This window comes from Strigops habroptila, chromosome Z (assembly GCF_004027225.2).
Source record: "Strigops habroptila isolate Jane chromosome Z, bStrHab1.2.pri, whole genome shotgun sequence".
In the NCBI taxonomy this organism is placed as follows: Eukaryota; Metazoa; Chordata; class Aves; order Psittaciformes; family Psittacidae; genus Strigops; species Strigops habroptila.
The window spans coordinates 55,133,084-55,149,591 of record NC_044302.2 but is presented as its reverse complement, the minus strand read 5'-3'; the positions used below and the strand labels follow the sequence as shown (position 1 = coordinate 55,149,591).

Sequence of the window (16,508 nt, the reverse complement as noted above, 5' to 3'; positions counted from 1 at the left end):
AGGTGGTGAGCAATTGTATTGTGCATCACTTTTTTTTTTGCATCACATGTGGTTTTGGTTTATTCCTGTTCATTTCCTCTTATTATAGTTGCTACTATATTTTACTTCATTTCAATTATTCAACTGTTCTTATCTGAACCCATGTGTTTTTACCTCTTTTTCCTCATTCTCCTCCCCATCTCCATCAGGGGGAGAGGGAGTGAGCAAGCAGCTGCATGGTACTTAGTTGTCAGCTGGGGTTGAACTGCAACACATGGCAATTCCTGTGCTCAAATGAAAAATGACCATTTATATTGGTAAGCCTCTGGAGTTTCCAGTCTCTCTGGGTGGTCTCCCGCACCATTCTCATCTGAAGGCACAGTGTATGGTGATTTTTCTGTTACTTTCTAATCATTCCTTCACATGAGAGGGATTCCACTTCCAGCATGTTTTATGTTGTTTTGTCAGTTAATCACTGAGCTTACAAGAGTTTTTATAACTTGGAGGATGTGATATCCACTTTGTGCTCAAATCTACTCTCTGATCTCCAGTAGAGAGACTAGGAGACCAGCCAAGGGGACTCTTTTCACGGAGGCTATTTCTGCAGGACAGGGAAAGCAGGCTGGAAGGGCACGGATATCCGATTCCCCAGCTCCCCCCATCCTATGTATATATGACCACGTACCAGCTGAAAGGTGAAGCAGGCAAGCAGAGTCCCGCTGCCTTCTCTCCCTCCCCCCACTCAGTGTGACTATCTTTCCTAGTACCATGTCCTGAAGCCAGCTACAGATGGGTGAGGAAGGTGAGGCTCTCTGGGTGAGGAGGCCACCGATGCCGCATTTACTGGAGCTAAGGGTTTCATCTGCCCAGTTTGCAACTGCAGCCAGGAATGCGGCTTGGTATCTACTACCCACACTCCCACATTTTGCCACTCACGTCATCTGTGGAAGATACACCAACTATTAGCTGCAGAAACAGTAACTTCAGCACAGGAAGATTTGTCATTAACTGCAGCTAAACCTCTTGTTGGATTAGGACGATGAACATAATAGAAAAACATGTTTAATTACATCTGGTTTTGAACAAAAGACAAATTATTTATTTCTTTCTTCAAATGAAGCATAACACTAAGGTATAAAGGGAGTATAAATAACATCTGATTGTGCTCCTAAGCTTCATGCTATAACTTTCTTGCAATGACATCCTTCAACAAATTAACTACATCATTACTGTTAAGTATTAATTGCACAAAACAGATACACAAAATATATAATGAGCTAGAAAGAGGACAACATTCTTCCATTATGACAAACAACTCTAACAAGAAATGGAAAAAAACCCAACAGATCTAGGCTTACACAGATGGCAACACTGAGAGTTTTAAGTCCTCTCCTTGAACACATTACATGTGATAAATAATATGCAAAATATTTAAAGAATTTTATTGTTGCTTAGAGAAGATACTTAGCAAGCAAGGAGACAGTAGCAATCACTGCCTCATGTCTCATATCCCCATCATTCAATGCAAATTTTTACATTTCATGCAATAATCCTGAGCTTATTTTCAGTAACATTGAAATGTCATCTATATTAATTACCAAATACATACAGAGCCCTGCTACGGGGTCTATTGTATTATTAAGGCATGAAAAAAAGAATAACAGTTTATTAACTCTGAATGCCACAAATACAGCACAGCAGTTGAAGGGCTCCAAAAAGCTCAGAAAGTACCAGTGGTTTCTGTGCCAAGGTCCTCCCAAACAGGGCTGTGCATCACCACCAGCTCCTGAAAAGGTGCGGGATCGGATCCTGGCCTTGCTGACATCAGGGAGGCTTGCCGTTGCCTTGACTGCTGGACCAAGCTTCAGAGCTACTGGGAGTGACTCGGACTCCTCTTCATATCCCCAAAGAATTGACAAACTTCCTCTCAAGTCAAGTATGAATTTAAAAAACAATACCTACATATTGTTTTCTATCTTAGTATTTTAAGTCCATGGAAAGGTTCCATTCATTATACAGTATGGCAATTAATAAAAAGCCTTTTCGGAAAAAGCTTACGTGTTAGTCTGATGTAGTAGTATGTTAACAGAAGGGGGATTATCATGAAAAGAACCTCTGCCAAGTCTATGCTCTATTTATAAATTATTTTTAAGTTTAAAACTAAAGACTTTGGTAAGCCACACCAAGGACAGATGTGTGATGCAATGCTACTCTCCATGGTTCCATGGATCTTTTCAAAGACCAAGAGCAGCGCAGCCCTGTCCGGTCATCAAGTGAAGAACTTATCATCTGCATGATTTGTAAGGGGCTCGTCCTATCTGGGTTGTGCAGCTCTTCAGGTAGTCTCTACTATACATTTCAGTTCTCACAAAACACCCCATAACAAGCCAGGGTATTCCAGTTAGAATAATTAAGCCATTGAAACCAAGGCTAAATCGGTGGCAAGTCTTACTTCATGCTTATAACTGCCTTATGTCCCACACTGGGAACTAAGATTGTGGAAGATCTCCTCCCGCTCTGCTACTGCTCCTGCCTGCCCCTTACACTTGCCTAGCTGAGCTCAGGGTTCACAGATGAAGTAGCCTCCTCTGTCTCCTTCAGGCAGCCCACCATCTGCCCCGGAAAGAACCATGGCATGCAAAAGATACAGGCTCTTCTGCACAGCCGCTGTCTGTACTTCCTCCTGTGCCTGCAACCCTTGCGCCCACAGGCTGCCCCTTGACAGAGATGGCGGTGCCCAATTCTGTCACTGCAAGGCTCTGAAAACTTTGCAGATACATATATCCAACTTAACTAATCTCACCTAAAACACCGAGTTACAATATTGAAAAAATGGCTGGTCACCATAAACCATTCGGGAAACTCAATAGTGTCTCATCCGAGACTGACCCAGTTACTGGGTTTGAATTTGTGTGGTTTTTGGTTAACTTTCACTAATAAATAAGTTAAAGAAGGCTAAGGCTATAAATTGGTACTGTCTTATTTATAAATATTCACTTTATTTCTACTCTGTTCTAAAAAATGTGTTAAGGAAAAAGGTGGCCAGAAGGATTACACACGTAAATTGCAATTTGGTTGTTTGTTAGGCTGTAAAAACCAATCACGTAAGTGAAGTTGAGCACAGTGTAAGAAAAAGCCAGTTTTTAATTAACAACTTATTTACAAGTTCATAAAATCAACTGAACTGGAGTAGATGTTCTGTGTTTGTCACCCATATTTTATTGTAACTGGCAACTTGCACGCTTTAAGTAGAAGAACAAAAGAAAATAAAGTTCACTATATACAGCCTTTGTACAGGCTACTTGACTATACACAAGGCATAGTGATCATAACACAACCTAGTCTTCATAATAACTTGTGCACAAAAAGACACCAATCAGACTTTATGTGAACATTACAGTGAAATGACATCACAAGTCCAGTGAAAATTCAGCATAATACAAAACATTTTGATCTACTGCAAATGACATCCTTTAAAACAGTAAGCCTTTATTCAGTAGTAACTTAACCAGAGTCTGATGCAGAGATTTGTTGTGTTGTTATAAGTCTTTTAAGCGAAGCAACCTCTGCAGATAAGCTGGCTATGCCCTGCTTCAAATACAGGTTCTCTGACTCGGAGACATTGTAGATATTGTCTTTTATTTCACCAACTCCAGTTTTGCAACCACTCTGAATTTTTACATTGAGTTCCTTCTGATGCCAGAGTTCTGGTTTAAGTGACCAGTCTTGGATGTTAGTCACTTGAACTGAGAAAGGAGTGTGAGAAGAATGCACCAAGTTTTGTGCACCATGTTTTTCAAGCTCAAAATGTCGTTTTGAGGACATGTCAATGGGGGATGACAACTTCTGTGTTGTATCATAGTCATTATCCATTGCTTCCACTTTAACTTGCATGGCTTTGGCTTTAATTCGAAGCTTGTGAGGCAAAGCTGAAGAATTCACTTCTGGAACTTTAACTGTTGCATGAACATTTTTATGTTCAACTGGGGAATGGATTGGACCCTTAGGAACCTGCTGTTCGTCTTCTCCATCGGATGACTTTCCAACTACACCATCATCAGTTTCAGATGTTCTGGGGGAGTTACTGGAGGACCTATTAACTTGCAGGAGAGGAGGAGAATGTGAGTACACATTAAAGGTAGCTCCCATATAGTTTGGATATATGGATGCTTTGTATGAACCTCTGTCCTCTCTTGGCTCTCTCTCTAATTCCATAGGCTCCTGTTTTATAATCTGGAATTTATTTTCGGGACTTCTGCAGTTGTTTTGCATACGACTTGGTTGAGTATGCTCTACGGATGGTATTTCAGACACATCAGATATTGAGCTTTGAGGAGAATGTTTAATGACAGAAATACAACTGCTACCAACTATAGATGGTTCGTGCTCATCTACAAATGAGTGGATATTTGATTTGGAACTCTGATAGTCTTGGAAATACACAGTTGTTGAGCTACTGAGTTTCTGTATCTCTTGGGCATAGGCTGCAGAACTAATTAAACCAAACTTCAGCTTCAACGAAAGCAGCTCTGCTTTCAAAGTGGCATTCTCCTCTCCCAGTGCTATTAGTTTGTTCTCTAAGACAAGGTCATTCAGCCGTCGTTTTTCACGAGATCTTTTGGCAGCTTCATTGTTTTTCCGCCTTTTCTCCCAATACATAGCATCTTTCTTTTCATCTGGAATGAATTCTCGCTTCCTCCGGCAAGCTGAAGATTTACTTTTTCCACTACTTGCTTCTGTAAGTAGTATATCTTCATTTGTAGACAATTCTTCGGACACTTCTGCTAAAGAAGACTTAAGTACTATGATTTTGTCCACATTGCTACTTGTGTCAACAGGTCCGTGTTCCTTTTTAAGGGTCTGCATTTTTCTCAGCTGCATCAGAAACAATTTGTAGTAGATCTACAAAAAGCCACAGAGCAAGCTATTTCCCCAGTACTTCTCACTCCACAACTTGATAAATACAACAATTTTAAATCCACATACATTCTTCCTTTATTTTCATGTTCTCAGACAGATGTATCTAGAACCAATTTTCTTAGGAGATGCGATGGGGATCTTCTTAAAAACCTGAAATAAATAGAGAATTTAATTACTATTTAGGAATTGCTAGTTCAGGACATGCAAAAGTAGTGTTCAATGAAAAGCTTAGACTAGCATTTGGTTCACTAAACCGCTCAACACTCAACCAACCAATATTCTAAGCTTTATGATACCTAGGCAGCAGATTTGCTTTCAAAACAAACAAAACAAATGGAATATGATCCAAGGAAAAATCAAGTAAAAAATATTTGAGCTTTGATCTGACAGTAATGTTGTCAGAGAACTTTCCATGATATCACTGGCCAATCTAAATCTCCAACAGTTAACACTGCAGGACACCAGGCACGTTGATGAGCAGCACTGGAAAGTATCTTGCTCTTCCACATTAAAGCATCTCTTCTGAAAACAGCTGTGGTGTATGACTTAGAAATGCTATATATTTGCGTCCTTCATGGATGAAAATAACATAAGCTGATTTAGAGAAGCTGGAGTGCTCTCTATTGTCTTAAAATAACACCACTATCCATTAAAGCTATTAAGAATTTAATTACTGTTTTTGCATCCTATTAAAATATATATATATCTACATACACGAATGTTTATACACACACACACTTGGAATTTTAAAACGCTTTATTGATCGATCATATAAATTCAAACTAGTAAATACACACACATCATTGGGCAAAAATATTAAAAATATTGCCTCTTAAAAAGAAAACTTTAAAATCAGGATTGAAGAATACGTAAGAGAAGTAACATTTAATAACTTGCCTTTGAAAAATAGTCTTATTACATCAAAGTGAAATTTAATACCATTGAGGCATGTGCACCTTTAGAAAAGTGTATACATTAAAGCAGAAGTTTATATCTAAAAATCTTACCATTAAAAGGGAAAACCAGCTTAACTTTTAGCTTCAGACATTTTAATCACTAAATTTGAACTTCGCATTTAAGTTTCCCTATGTTTTATTTAGTTCCTCTTGGTGTAAAAATAGTTTATTCTCATAGGATCGTTTGGTCTTGATCTGAGACACAGCTTCTGAATATCTCATTTTTCCACAGTCAGTCGTGTTCCTAGTAAAATAAATGTAGTATGCCAAGTGCTTTTATAGAACTGACTATCGAGTCAACAATGATTCTTGTCTGTGTAACAAAAAGAAAAAAAAACCCAAAAATCTGCCACTTCAGATTAATGTCTCTATGTATTGGGAATGTCTTTACCATGACTAATGAAACTAATTTTAACATTATCAGTTGGGAAAGTTATAAATGAATTAATGAATTGTATTCTGCCAGTTTCTCTTGTCTTTTCCAGAAGGCAAAAAGGAGTCAGTGATGTAATAACAATTAAGCAGGGTCATAAAGACTCAGGTTTCAAGCTGGGTTCTGTTCCATCAAACCATGCCAACTCTTCTGTCATGAAAAATTAACACATTTAATAGAACAGCTAAGTAGAATTTCCTAAAATCCGTGGTTAATTACTGACATGTAACTATTTGTCTTCGATAATACAGCCTTAATGGAAAATAGAAGCCAGCCACACCAAAGACGGCATCTAACATTTTAGTGAAAAGGCAGCACCACAAATTGCCGTGTTTGTAGAGGAGAAATGTATCTCTAATGTACAGGCAATTACACAGTTAGAACCCGATCCAAAACTCAAACTGTAGTCAAAGGGAGTTTTCTGTCAAGTTAAATAGGAGCTGGATCAGGTTTAAAAACAAAAATAAGCCCCACAGCAAAGCAACATCTGTTTGTCCAAATATTCAGTATAATGTGATTTGCTGAAGAAGCTGTATAGCCATTTTGTCCATTTCATTGCTCCGTGTAATCAATGGTTTAACTAATATGCATACCATTTTAAATCTAGTAAAACCCAATACATTAAAATTATTGAACACATAATTTAAAAATAAAAATAAAAAAGGCCACCCGAATTTTTGACGCATTTCTAGAATATTCAGTCTCTCCAAAATAACTTTACATTATCTGTAATTGTGCAAAGATTGTACGCTATTGATCCGTAACTGTCTTAATACACTACAATCACTGTATTCACTTGTATCATTAACAACTACCGCGTTTCTGAGAAAACGCATACACCTTCTACGGTGCACAGCAGGAAGCAGTATAACATGTACCAAATACCTATGAAATCGTTACTTGCCCCTTAGTATGCATCTCAGCCAACACTCACTGAAGTCAAAAAGGTTCAAACCAACTTTTGTGGAAATATCAGGGCCTTATCAATATAGAGATCTTGCTGTGTTGTGCAGTACTGGAGAACTATGCCCAAACCCAAATAATAGTATTGATTATCTTAGAAATGGGATACTAATAGGCATACATCATTACTTTCTATATATTTACCTGCCATGTACCCTGCAACATCTACACTTACTTAAAACAGCCGCAACAGCAAAGAAGTACTTACAAATATAGGATCTATGCATTTTTTAGAAGACTGAAACTATGCCTACACAGTTTCAATACAACTTTTTTTCCCCTCTCGTATTCCAATCTTCCATTTTGATAATATAGAAAGAGTACCTTTAGTCTTGAACAAGACTGTATCAGGATAAGAATATGGTTTTGTGTCTCTCTGTATGGTCTGAAGTTCAAAATGATCCTATTTTGGTGTCTGTCCAACTCTGCAATCTAGGAAAAATACTACTACTAAGACTAATAATGATAATATTCAGAAAAAAAGCTGTTGCTTTGTTTTGGGTCCCCCACCACTCCCCCCCCAAATGAATGCAGACTACTGGCATAGTTCATCAGTATGAGGTCTACATGTCAGTAAAAACTGAACTGCATGCCCAAACATAATCTGCAGCCCAACACTGGCACTGAGCTGCACTTAACAACCCAACAGCCTGCAGAGTTCACGTCCCTTGTTCTATGGGACTTAATGCTGGGACAGCAGCGTGGGCTGTCCCAGCGTACAATCTGCTCACTATAGCACTGATAACTCCTGGTTTGGCCCATTTCCCTCCTGTACACATTGTTCCTGGAACAAAGAGACAGAACGTAAGTAGCATGCGAGTCTACAGCAAATACCCAGTGTGTGTCAAACCGACCATGTTTTCGCATGCAGTATTCAACTTTGCTCTCTGCCGGAGTCCATAAGTAAAGCTGTCAAGACATATGTGTAACCCACTGACATAGTCTTACTGGTCTGTTATTTATATAGTTAGTTCTAACCATTACTTTAGTGAACCAACAAAACATTAATAAATCTTCAGCTCTTTCCACATCTTCTTTGAGCACTTTTATCATGGTAACTGGAATTGCTTCTTTACAAACAGGAGTCAAAGCCCTTGTTTATTAATACTTCTCCATGTGGATCAGCCCAATGCTGAGCCCGTAAACAAATTAAATTCCATCTCATGATAATGGCAAAATGCCTTCAATGAAACCAGCCATTTCAGTTCACTTGCATTTTATAATTCCACTGGAAAACATCAGTATTTACATATAAATTAATGAACTGTAATGATTTCTCTGACCATATTTCAAATTCCAGTATTTCAGCTTAGGGTTAATTTTTCAATTGCTTTATCACTTCCTCATAAAGTGTTATAAACCCAACATTTAACACTGCCTTACATTAGTCACTGTTAAAAGACTTTTTTTTTTTTTTTTTTTGTTTGGTTGATGTTAATGGCATCAAGTGCCAATTCAACAATGTAATAACACTCGACCCTATTAGCTTAATTACAGACCCAGTCTTGCTCCCACAGTAATTTTGCCATTGACTTCAATTGAAGCAAGATACAATCCCAGACCCAAGTATTAATGAGCCTGTTGTATAGAACTCACGCTACTGAAGCAAGAAATTACATATGCAGAAACCACAAGTTTATTTATGCACGGACTTCGTACTTCAGTGATCTGATTGTGTCAAAATTGTACATTAAGGATCAGATCCTGGGGATTTGCACATTCACACTATAAGAACTGGAATGTTTCAAAGGGTTGAAGGACATGGCCACAATCTTTTCTCTCTTCTGTGTAATTTAATTACATAAGTCATTTCTGCTTTAGAGAATGCACGTGGGCCTCCCCATGTATGTGTGTTTCCCCAAAGAGTAACTATGTATTATTTTTTGTATTTAATTTTTCAAACATATCCTAGAATTAGATAACTGTTGAATTCTATTGCTCTAACATTTGGATAGTAACTCTATATAACTAAATGAAACCAAATTTCTAGCAGCTGGATGCTCAAACACAATTCACTTTTGTATCACCATGTGTTCAAAAAGTTTCTCTCTCAGTCCTTCAAAAATGGAAGAAAATAATGGCCAAGTGCAGCTTCTGGTTTCAGAAAACAACCACGTCTCTATCACCATCATCACTATATGTCAAACTGCAGAAAAAGCAATAAAAGATTGTATTGATATGTCTGTGCATATTTTCAGTTGTTGCCATCCATGCTTTGCATAGGTATCATTAACTATATTACTGCTACCATTCTGTCATGGGTTATCTATTTTGAAAACCTGTCTACATACCAGAAGAGCTGGTGTCTAACCTGTTCATAGATACCAAAATGATCAGTTTGCATTCTAAACCTCAAAAAAATGAAGCATATGGTCAGCACTTTATCATCAAAGTGTTTTAAAAACAGTTGCTATCTGTCTCGAGACTTTTATGAGGTACAGAAAAATATCCTCATTGAGCACGCAGGACAGAAGGCTGAGTTTAAACTTAAGTGGTGAATACACAGCCCGCCTAAACATTGCTGAAATACTGGAAAATACTGTGAAGTTGCTCTATCTCTGCTGCTTTCCACAGAAATTCTGCATCTCTCAGGTCTATCATAACCCAGAGGATGTGGCCCCATTCCAACCTCCACCAAAATCCTTCAGCATACTTTTTCTTGCCTTTTTATCTAACACTGCAGTAAAATTACATTGCTGATGAAGAAAAGCTTTAATACTGGCTCCACTGGAAGAGTGACATTATCCCTAGGATAGATTTGCAGGCAATAGGGCCTAGGCAATGCAGAGCAAAAAAGTTGCAACTTTCTGGAAAAAAGCCTAGGTGACTGCATTTTACACTATGATGGACAGGTTATTGACAGTCACAAAGCATAAAAGCATTCACGATACAAATGTTACCACCAATTACTGCTATTATATAGTTGCACTCATAGAGACCACGAATCCATTACAAGAGCACAGAGCAATCCAGAATTATTGATCCTGTACACAGTTCCCTTTTCTAACAACTTCATGGGCACCTTAAGTGCTGACAGTTTCAGGATCAACATGTAATTAGGTCAGTGGAACACTGATGATGATAGCTTCGTACAAGATGACCCATTTTTGCTAAAATGTTGATCATATTATTGAAAGAAAAAAAATAGGAGATGTCTACACAATATAGTGCATTGGGAATATGAAAAATAATTTACTACAACAAATAGCATCAATCAAATAAATTTAAAATATATAAAAAAGTAATAAGTCTGTCATGGAACTTGAACACTATTGAACCTTCATATTACCCTCCTCCAAGCTGTACCTAGAAAGCCGATGTCACGTGTAATTTTTACAAAAGGCTTTCATTGTTAGGAAAATTACCTAGGTTACTGTTTATCTTAATAACTACAAATAACTCATTAAAGTACAGCCTGATTCCCAAAGGTAAATTACACAAATTATGCAAATAAAATTATTATTTGGAAAGCACGAAACATGTTAAAGGTAGCTACTGCTCAAAAAGGTCAGTTGAGATTAACAGGTGCAAATTTGACTTGTATTTTCTCCCATTTCCTTAGGAAGACAGTATGATTCTATCAGATCTGTTCAATTTTTCCCAAACAAGCTGTTTACTGCTCTGATTTAAGGGATGGAAAACAAAAGCTAAAGAATGTTATTCAAAGTGCCATGAAAAACTTTAAAACTCATAAGCAAAGAAAATGTATACACAACTTGCGTAAACATTTCATTACAGATACATAAGTAGTATGTGTACATAAATCATGCCATTTGAATTATCACATAACTTTCCAGTGTTTTTAATAAAACCCTAATAGGAACAACAGTTACTGAGGTTATAGTACTATATGACAGTATGCTGCTTCTCCTTTCAATAGCTATTTGACAGCAGGAAAAAACTAGACTTGAAAAGCTGTAACTTAATAGTAACGACATTCTGGAAATACGATCTCAATTCCTCTAGTTAAGAGCCATGAAAAAGAAAAAACACAAAACAAAACAAACAAAAAAACCCCACATACCACCATAATCAAATGTTAATTATTCTGACAACAAATGGCTTTCTATTATTGAACTATGCTCTTAAAATGCCAAGCGTGGACCAGACCTTCAGTTGACCTAAATTTATACAGTGCTATTTAAAGTCAGCAGAATTATGTCAATTAATCCCAGCTGATGCCCTAAACATGCACCTTGTTATATAACAACTTAAGTACAAATTTGTAAAATAAACACCTCCTGTAAAATGTTGGAATCTACCACTCACAGCAAATGGAACAGAGAAAGAGCCATCTTTAGAGCTCCTATTCTGTGAGATGGTCCAGGCTGGAAGACCACTGCCCATGCTGAGCACCATTTTCGTTATTGGGCTGCGCTCCCTTTGTAAGAGAAGGTTATGCAGCTCTACCACCTGTACTGCTAACTGCTGTGCAGCCACCTTTGTGACATAAAAAACAGTTAATTACTCAAATACTTTGTGACAGACTGAAAATTACACCAAGACAGAGCAACTCAAGAAAACAGGAAGAAAAAAACCCTATCTCAAATAAAGCACTCTTTCTGACAGAAAATAGATGTGTGTCATGTCTGTCACCAGATTCAGTCTCTCAGTATGCTAATTTGGACATGGATCAATTCAACACGTAAATTAGAAAAAAACCAGGCTATCTAAGGAGGTTTTAATAATAACTGATTTCAGATCTACCTTTTAATACAAAAAGTTTTTAAGAACATTGCTTCTATCACACTTTGGGCCAAGTCCAAGTATGCCCTTGCTCATACAATCTTATTTTTGACAGTCAGCAACAGTATTAGACAGTTATATATAACTTGTTAAAAAAAAAAAAACACAAAAACCAAACAAACAAAAAACAAAAAAACAAAAAACCAAAAACTACACAAAACCCACAACAGTTTTTTTTGATTTTCAAACACTGTAAAATACTGTAACATGGAAATCAGCTGTCGTTTTCTTTTAGAACGGACTGTAGGAATTGGCCATCTATTTGCATTTTTTTCCTATTACATATCCTAAGCACATTTATATCTCATAACTGGCTGTAATGATCATGACAAGGTCACCTAGAAGAGTCAATTAAGCTGATGAGTCAGATACATTGCTTAACAGTGTGTAATAAGACTCAAACAGAGGATTTTATTGTTCATATTATTGCATCATAGTGATGTTATAACAGCAGCACGATTGCTGTCTGGAAAAAACTATTGCATAAGGATAGTTTGCATAACTATTTGTTAAAATAAGTCAATTCAAAACCAGCTAAAGGTTTATTTTATTTATGAGTTTTATTTCAAGATAAAGGATTGAAACAAGCAGCATGGTACCGATATGTTTCTCACGCTGTTTTGACTCTACTGCAACAGAAAGAAGGTCTGTATGTCCATCGTACAAATTTTAGCTAAAGCACAGCAAATACTGTTCCTTCTTAGGAGGAAAAAAGCTGTGAGGAGGTCACGTAAGTACTTGTCATTCATGGGGAAGACTAACCTTTTTGACACCATTCAGATCAGGTTTAAATATATTAAAAAAAAAAAAAACAAACAAACAACTCGCAACTAAAAAACCTCAAAAACAACAACAAAAAAAACCCCACAAAAAACAAAGAAAAAACAACAAAAACCGAACACCAAACAAAAAAATAAAGGAGAAACTCCAGGCTTTGAGGTCAAATCTAGGAAGCTGAATATTTTAAAAGCTAGTTAAGAATCCTCTGGAGAATGAGCTAAAAATATAAACAAAAATGTAAAGTAAAGGCAGATCATTCTAAAGTACATAGTATTTCAACAGTCAAAGACATCTGTAACATGAGAACTCTTACAACAATAACTGCTACTGCCAATGACATGAAGGATCTTTATTCGGTAATCCTTGAACTTGTTGGTTTAAACCAGGTCTTTGGGCCGAAAGACGAATCCTTATTCATTCAAGTTTCCCATCAAAGTCAAAATTTTGATTGAATAAGGTCCGTAAAAGTGATGCACACAGCAATATTTTAAACGAGGCTCTGGACTGAATTAATTACCAAGGAGGGCAAGATGATTCAAAGTAGGTTGCATATACAGGAGCAAACACAACTAAACCGAATGCAATCATTCAAGTTACAAGGATGAGGAAAAAAAATTAAATACAATTGTTTCTAACACAACAGTAACTCTAAGACAGCTTCATGATCAAAGCTGTACTTGACCCCAACAATCAAGTAGCAGAAAAGTTTATGCATGCTGTTAAGAATATCACATTTTTAAAATACTTTGCTGCTACTCCCTATGGCAGGTATGCTGAACATAAATACAGCAGCTAGGATACTCAATTTGGACTTTGGAGGTTTTGGGCACAAGCACAGTGGTGCTGGTTTTGTATACTTCAAGGACCGTTTTAGTCACATACACAAAATAAATAAATAAAAAAACCTCATTGTGAAAGCCAAGTTATCACCAGCAACTTTAAAGCTGTCGAGGACAGAGAACAAGCTGATCCCAAAGTATGGGACGTCCAGCCATGGCTTTTACCACTGCAACACCTAAATGACTTGGCAAAATAACAGAATTGGGCAATGGCCGTTTTTTGTTGTTATTGTTGCTCCTTACGTAAAAGGAGAAACACGAGAACACTGGGGTGACGGTAGGGGGTGTGTGCTAGGCTCTCTCATGCCTACCTGGCAGCGACGGGAGAGGGAAAGGTGTGTGTGGGGGGGGCTTTGTCTGGCGCTCCCTGCCTGCAGGCGATGGTGGGACAAGGCAGGGGGAACACGGGCAAGAGAAGTGGGGACGCTCCGCGGGGCGAGGTGCGCGGCCGCGCTGCGGGGAGGCGGCGTTCTCCCCGCAGCGCGGCCCCGCACCTCGCCCGCCACAAAAGCAGCCCATCCCGTTCCGCCGGCCCCCTACGTGACCGGCGGCTCATGGCGCCTGGCCCGCTCCCCCCTTAGCACGGCCCCGCGCAATCAACCCGCCGTCCCCCCCTCCCCATCTACCCGCCCGCCCGCCGCCGCCCCAGCCCAGAACAAAGGGCTGAGGGGGAGCGCCAGCGCCCCCAGCCCTCGCTCGCCCGCCCGCTGCCGCCGCGCCCCAACGGCCCCCAACGGCCACCAACGGCTCCCAACGGCCGCTGGGGACGCGGCGACCCCCGCGCCCGGCGCCAGGCTGAGGAGGGGAAGGCGGGCGCGGAACCGGGCTCCGGAGGGACGGCTCTACCCGCTCCGCTCCGCTCCCCGCCGCCGGCTCTGTCACACTGACCTACTGGCGCTGCGGGCGGCTGCCCCCGGGGACCGGCTTCACCTGGACCCCCGCCCGCCCGCCACGGTCAGGGCACGGGATGGACGGCTCCACCGCTCCCCTCCGGCGCGGCTGACACCTCCTGAACGCCTTTCTCCCCTTAAATTAGCCGTTCCTTTATTGATATTATTATTATTAAAGAAACGGCAAGTGAAAGCCCGTACCGATGTCTCAGCGTCTGGGAGAAATGCCTTCCTAAAAAACCACAGCCTTATCTCAAAACGTCTCTGAAGGCGTGGAGTTAAAAATCCGAGCAAATGGCCTCGAACGTCTACACGCACAGCTCTGGAGAAAAGACCAGAAATAGCACATGAAGCCACAATTGCTAAAATGCGATGGAGCTAAATATAGACCAACACAAATCTCGTTTTAAGGCACCCGGCACGCAGCCGGCGAGCGCGCCTCGCTTCGCCTCGCCTCCCCGCTTACCCAGTTGTCTACTTCCCTTATTAAGCGCACTTTAGCCGAATCTGTTACAGTTACGGGTTTTGAGTTGGTTTTTTTTTCACGGAGAGATTGTCCTAGTTTCTTTGTAGGGAGATTATAAAATCGCGTAATTAGCTCCCTCTTCCCAGCCCGCCTGCCAGCAAATTCTGTGGTTACATAATGCAACATTTCCAGGAACTATTATGAGATCCGTCCTGCAGCGCCTGAAAAACAGCGACAAAAGTGACCAAGAGGGCTGGGGCAGGCGCGGCCCCGCACGGCGTGGGGACAGGGGCCCGGCCGCTGCCGTCAATCCCGCCTGCCCGCGGGCAACATCTCCCAACGCCGCCCGACGAGGGACGGGAGGGGGAATTCTCTCCGGCAGGCTCCGGCGGCACGCAGCTCCCAGTGGCTCCGGGGCGAGGCGCGGGCGGCGGGCAAGACCCAGCCCTCTACCCCGCACGGCGGCCGCCGCGGCGGGCCGCTCCACGCCGGCACATTATGCAATGCAGGACAGCGGCTCCGGCGGCGCTGCCCGCGTCTCACTGTGGGGAGAACCGGAGGACAGTGCGGCACGCCGGGAATGACCACCACCTCCCTTTCAGCAAGGAAACCCTTCGGCGGGCATGTGCCGGGCTGCCTCTCGCGCCGCCACCCCTCCGCCGAGTTCCGCGGCAGCACGCAGAGCCGGCCCGCCCGGCCGACCCCTCCCCGCCCGGCGGCTGCCAGAGCCGGCTTGGGCTCGTATTATGTAACAGCGGTCCCCGGCCCGGCCCGACCCAGCCAAGCCGAGGCGCGGTGCGGCGGGCCCCGCAGCCCGGGAGGACACCCGAACTTCATACCGTGCACCGCTCGGCGGGCGTACGCTCCTTCCTACCTGCAGCGCACCGCGGGGCGCCGAGCATCCCCCGCCCCGCGCCGGGCCGCGGGCGAGGGAGGCGAGAGGCGGTGTGGTGCCGTGCGATGCGATGCAGTGCCGTGCCGTGCCGCGCTGTGCAAGCAGCAGCGGAGCGGCCGCGCGGGAGCGTGCGGCGGCGGCGCGGAGGGATGTGTGTTAGTAGGTCAGGGCTGCGCGGCGCGCGGCTCATAGCCCGCATGCCAGCCGCGCCGCGCTGTGACTGGCGGCCAGGACAGCCCAATCAGCGCCGGGCTCTGCTGAAGGACGGCCAATGGGAGCGGCCGGGGGCGGGGCGGGGCGTGGGGCGGTGTGTGGTACAGTAGGTCTGTGTGCTGGCGATTGCATAACCGCTGGCGGGGCGGGGGGCGGGGCGGGGGCCGAAGTGGGGGGAGCGGCGCGGGGGGCGCCGGCACTTACGTAACCGCCGCGGCGCCCCGCGGCAGCGTGGGGGGGGAGCGCTCGGCTCGCGCAAGCCTTCGCAGGGGCGCAGCGCCGCAGCGCCGCGCCCGCTCCTCGGCAGCGGTGGGGCTGAGCGCTGCCGTCCGCGCTGCCGGGGGAAACGGAGCACGGCGGGGCTCTCGCTGCTGTGCCGCTGCCGTGGTGCGCGGCGGCAGCCGGCTGTGTCTGTACGGGTGTAAAAG

The 16,508-nt window shown here is 42.2% G+C and overlaps 1 protein-coding gene across 2 annotated transcripts; it reads right to left on the bottom strand.

Annotated features, from left to right (window-relative positions):
- Positions 1–1,052: 1,052 nt before the first annotated feature.
- Positions 1,053–16,091, bottom strand: NFIL3 (nuclear factor, interleukin 3 regulated). Of its 2 annotated transcripts, none has more exons than XM_030512535.1 (2): positions 15,847–16,091; positions 1,053–5,049 (listed from the first exon to the last, which is right to left on the bottom strand). In XM_030512535.1, the coding sequence occupies exon 2, from the start codon at positions 4,858–4,860 to the stop codon at positions 3,484–3,486; it is 1,377 nt and encodes a 458-aa protein (XP_030368395.1). In that variant the 5' UTR covers positions 4,861–5,049; positions 15,847–16,091; the 3' UTR covers positions 1,053–3,483. The 2 variants fall into 2 exon arrangements, with proteins under 2 accessions (XP_030368395.1, XP_030368394.1); XM_030512534.1 differs by lacking the exon at positions 15,847–16,091 and adding an exon at positions 14,973–15,039 and having other exon boundaries at positions 3,176–5,049.
- Positions 16,092–16,508: the final 417 nt, after the last annotated feature.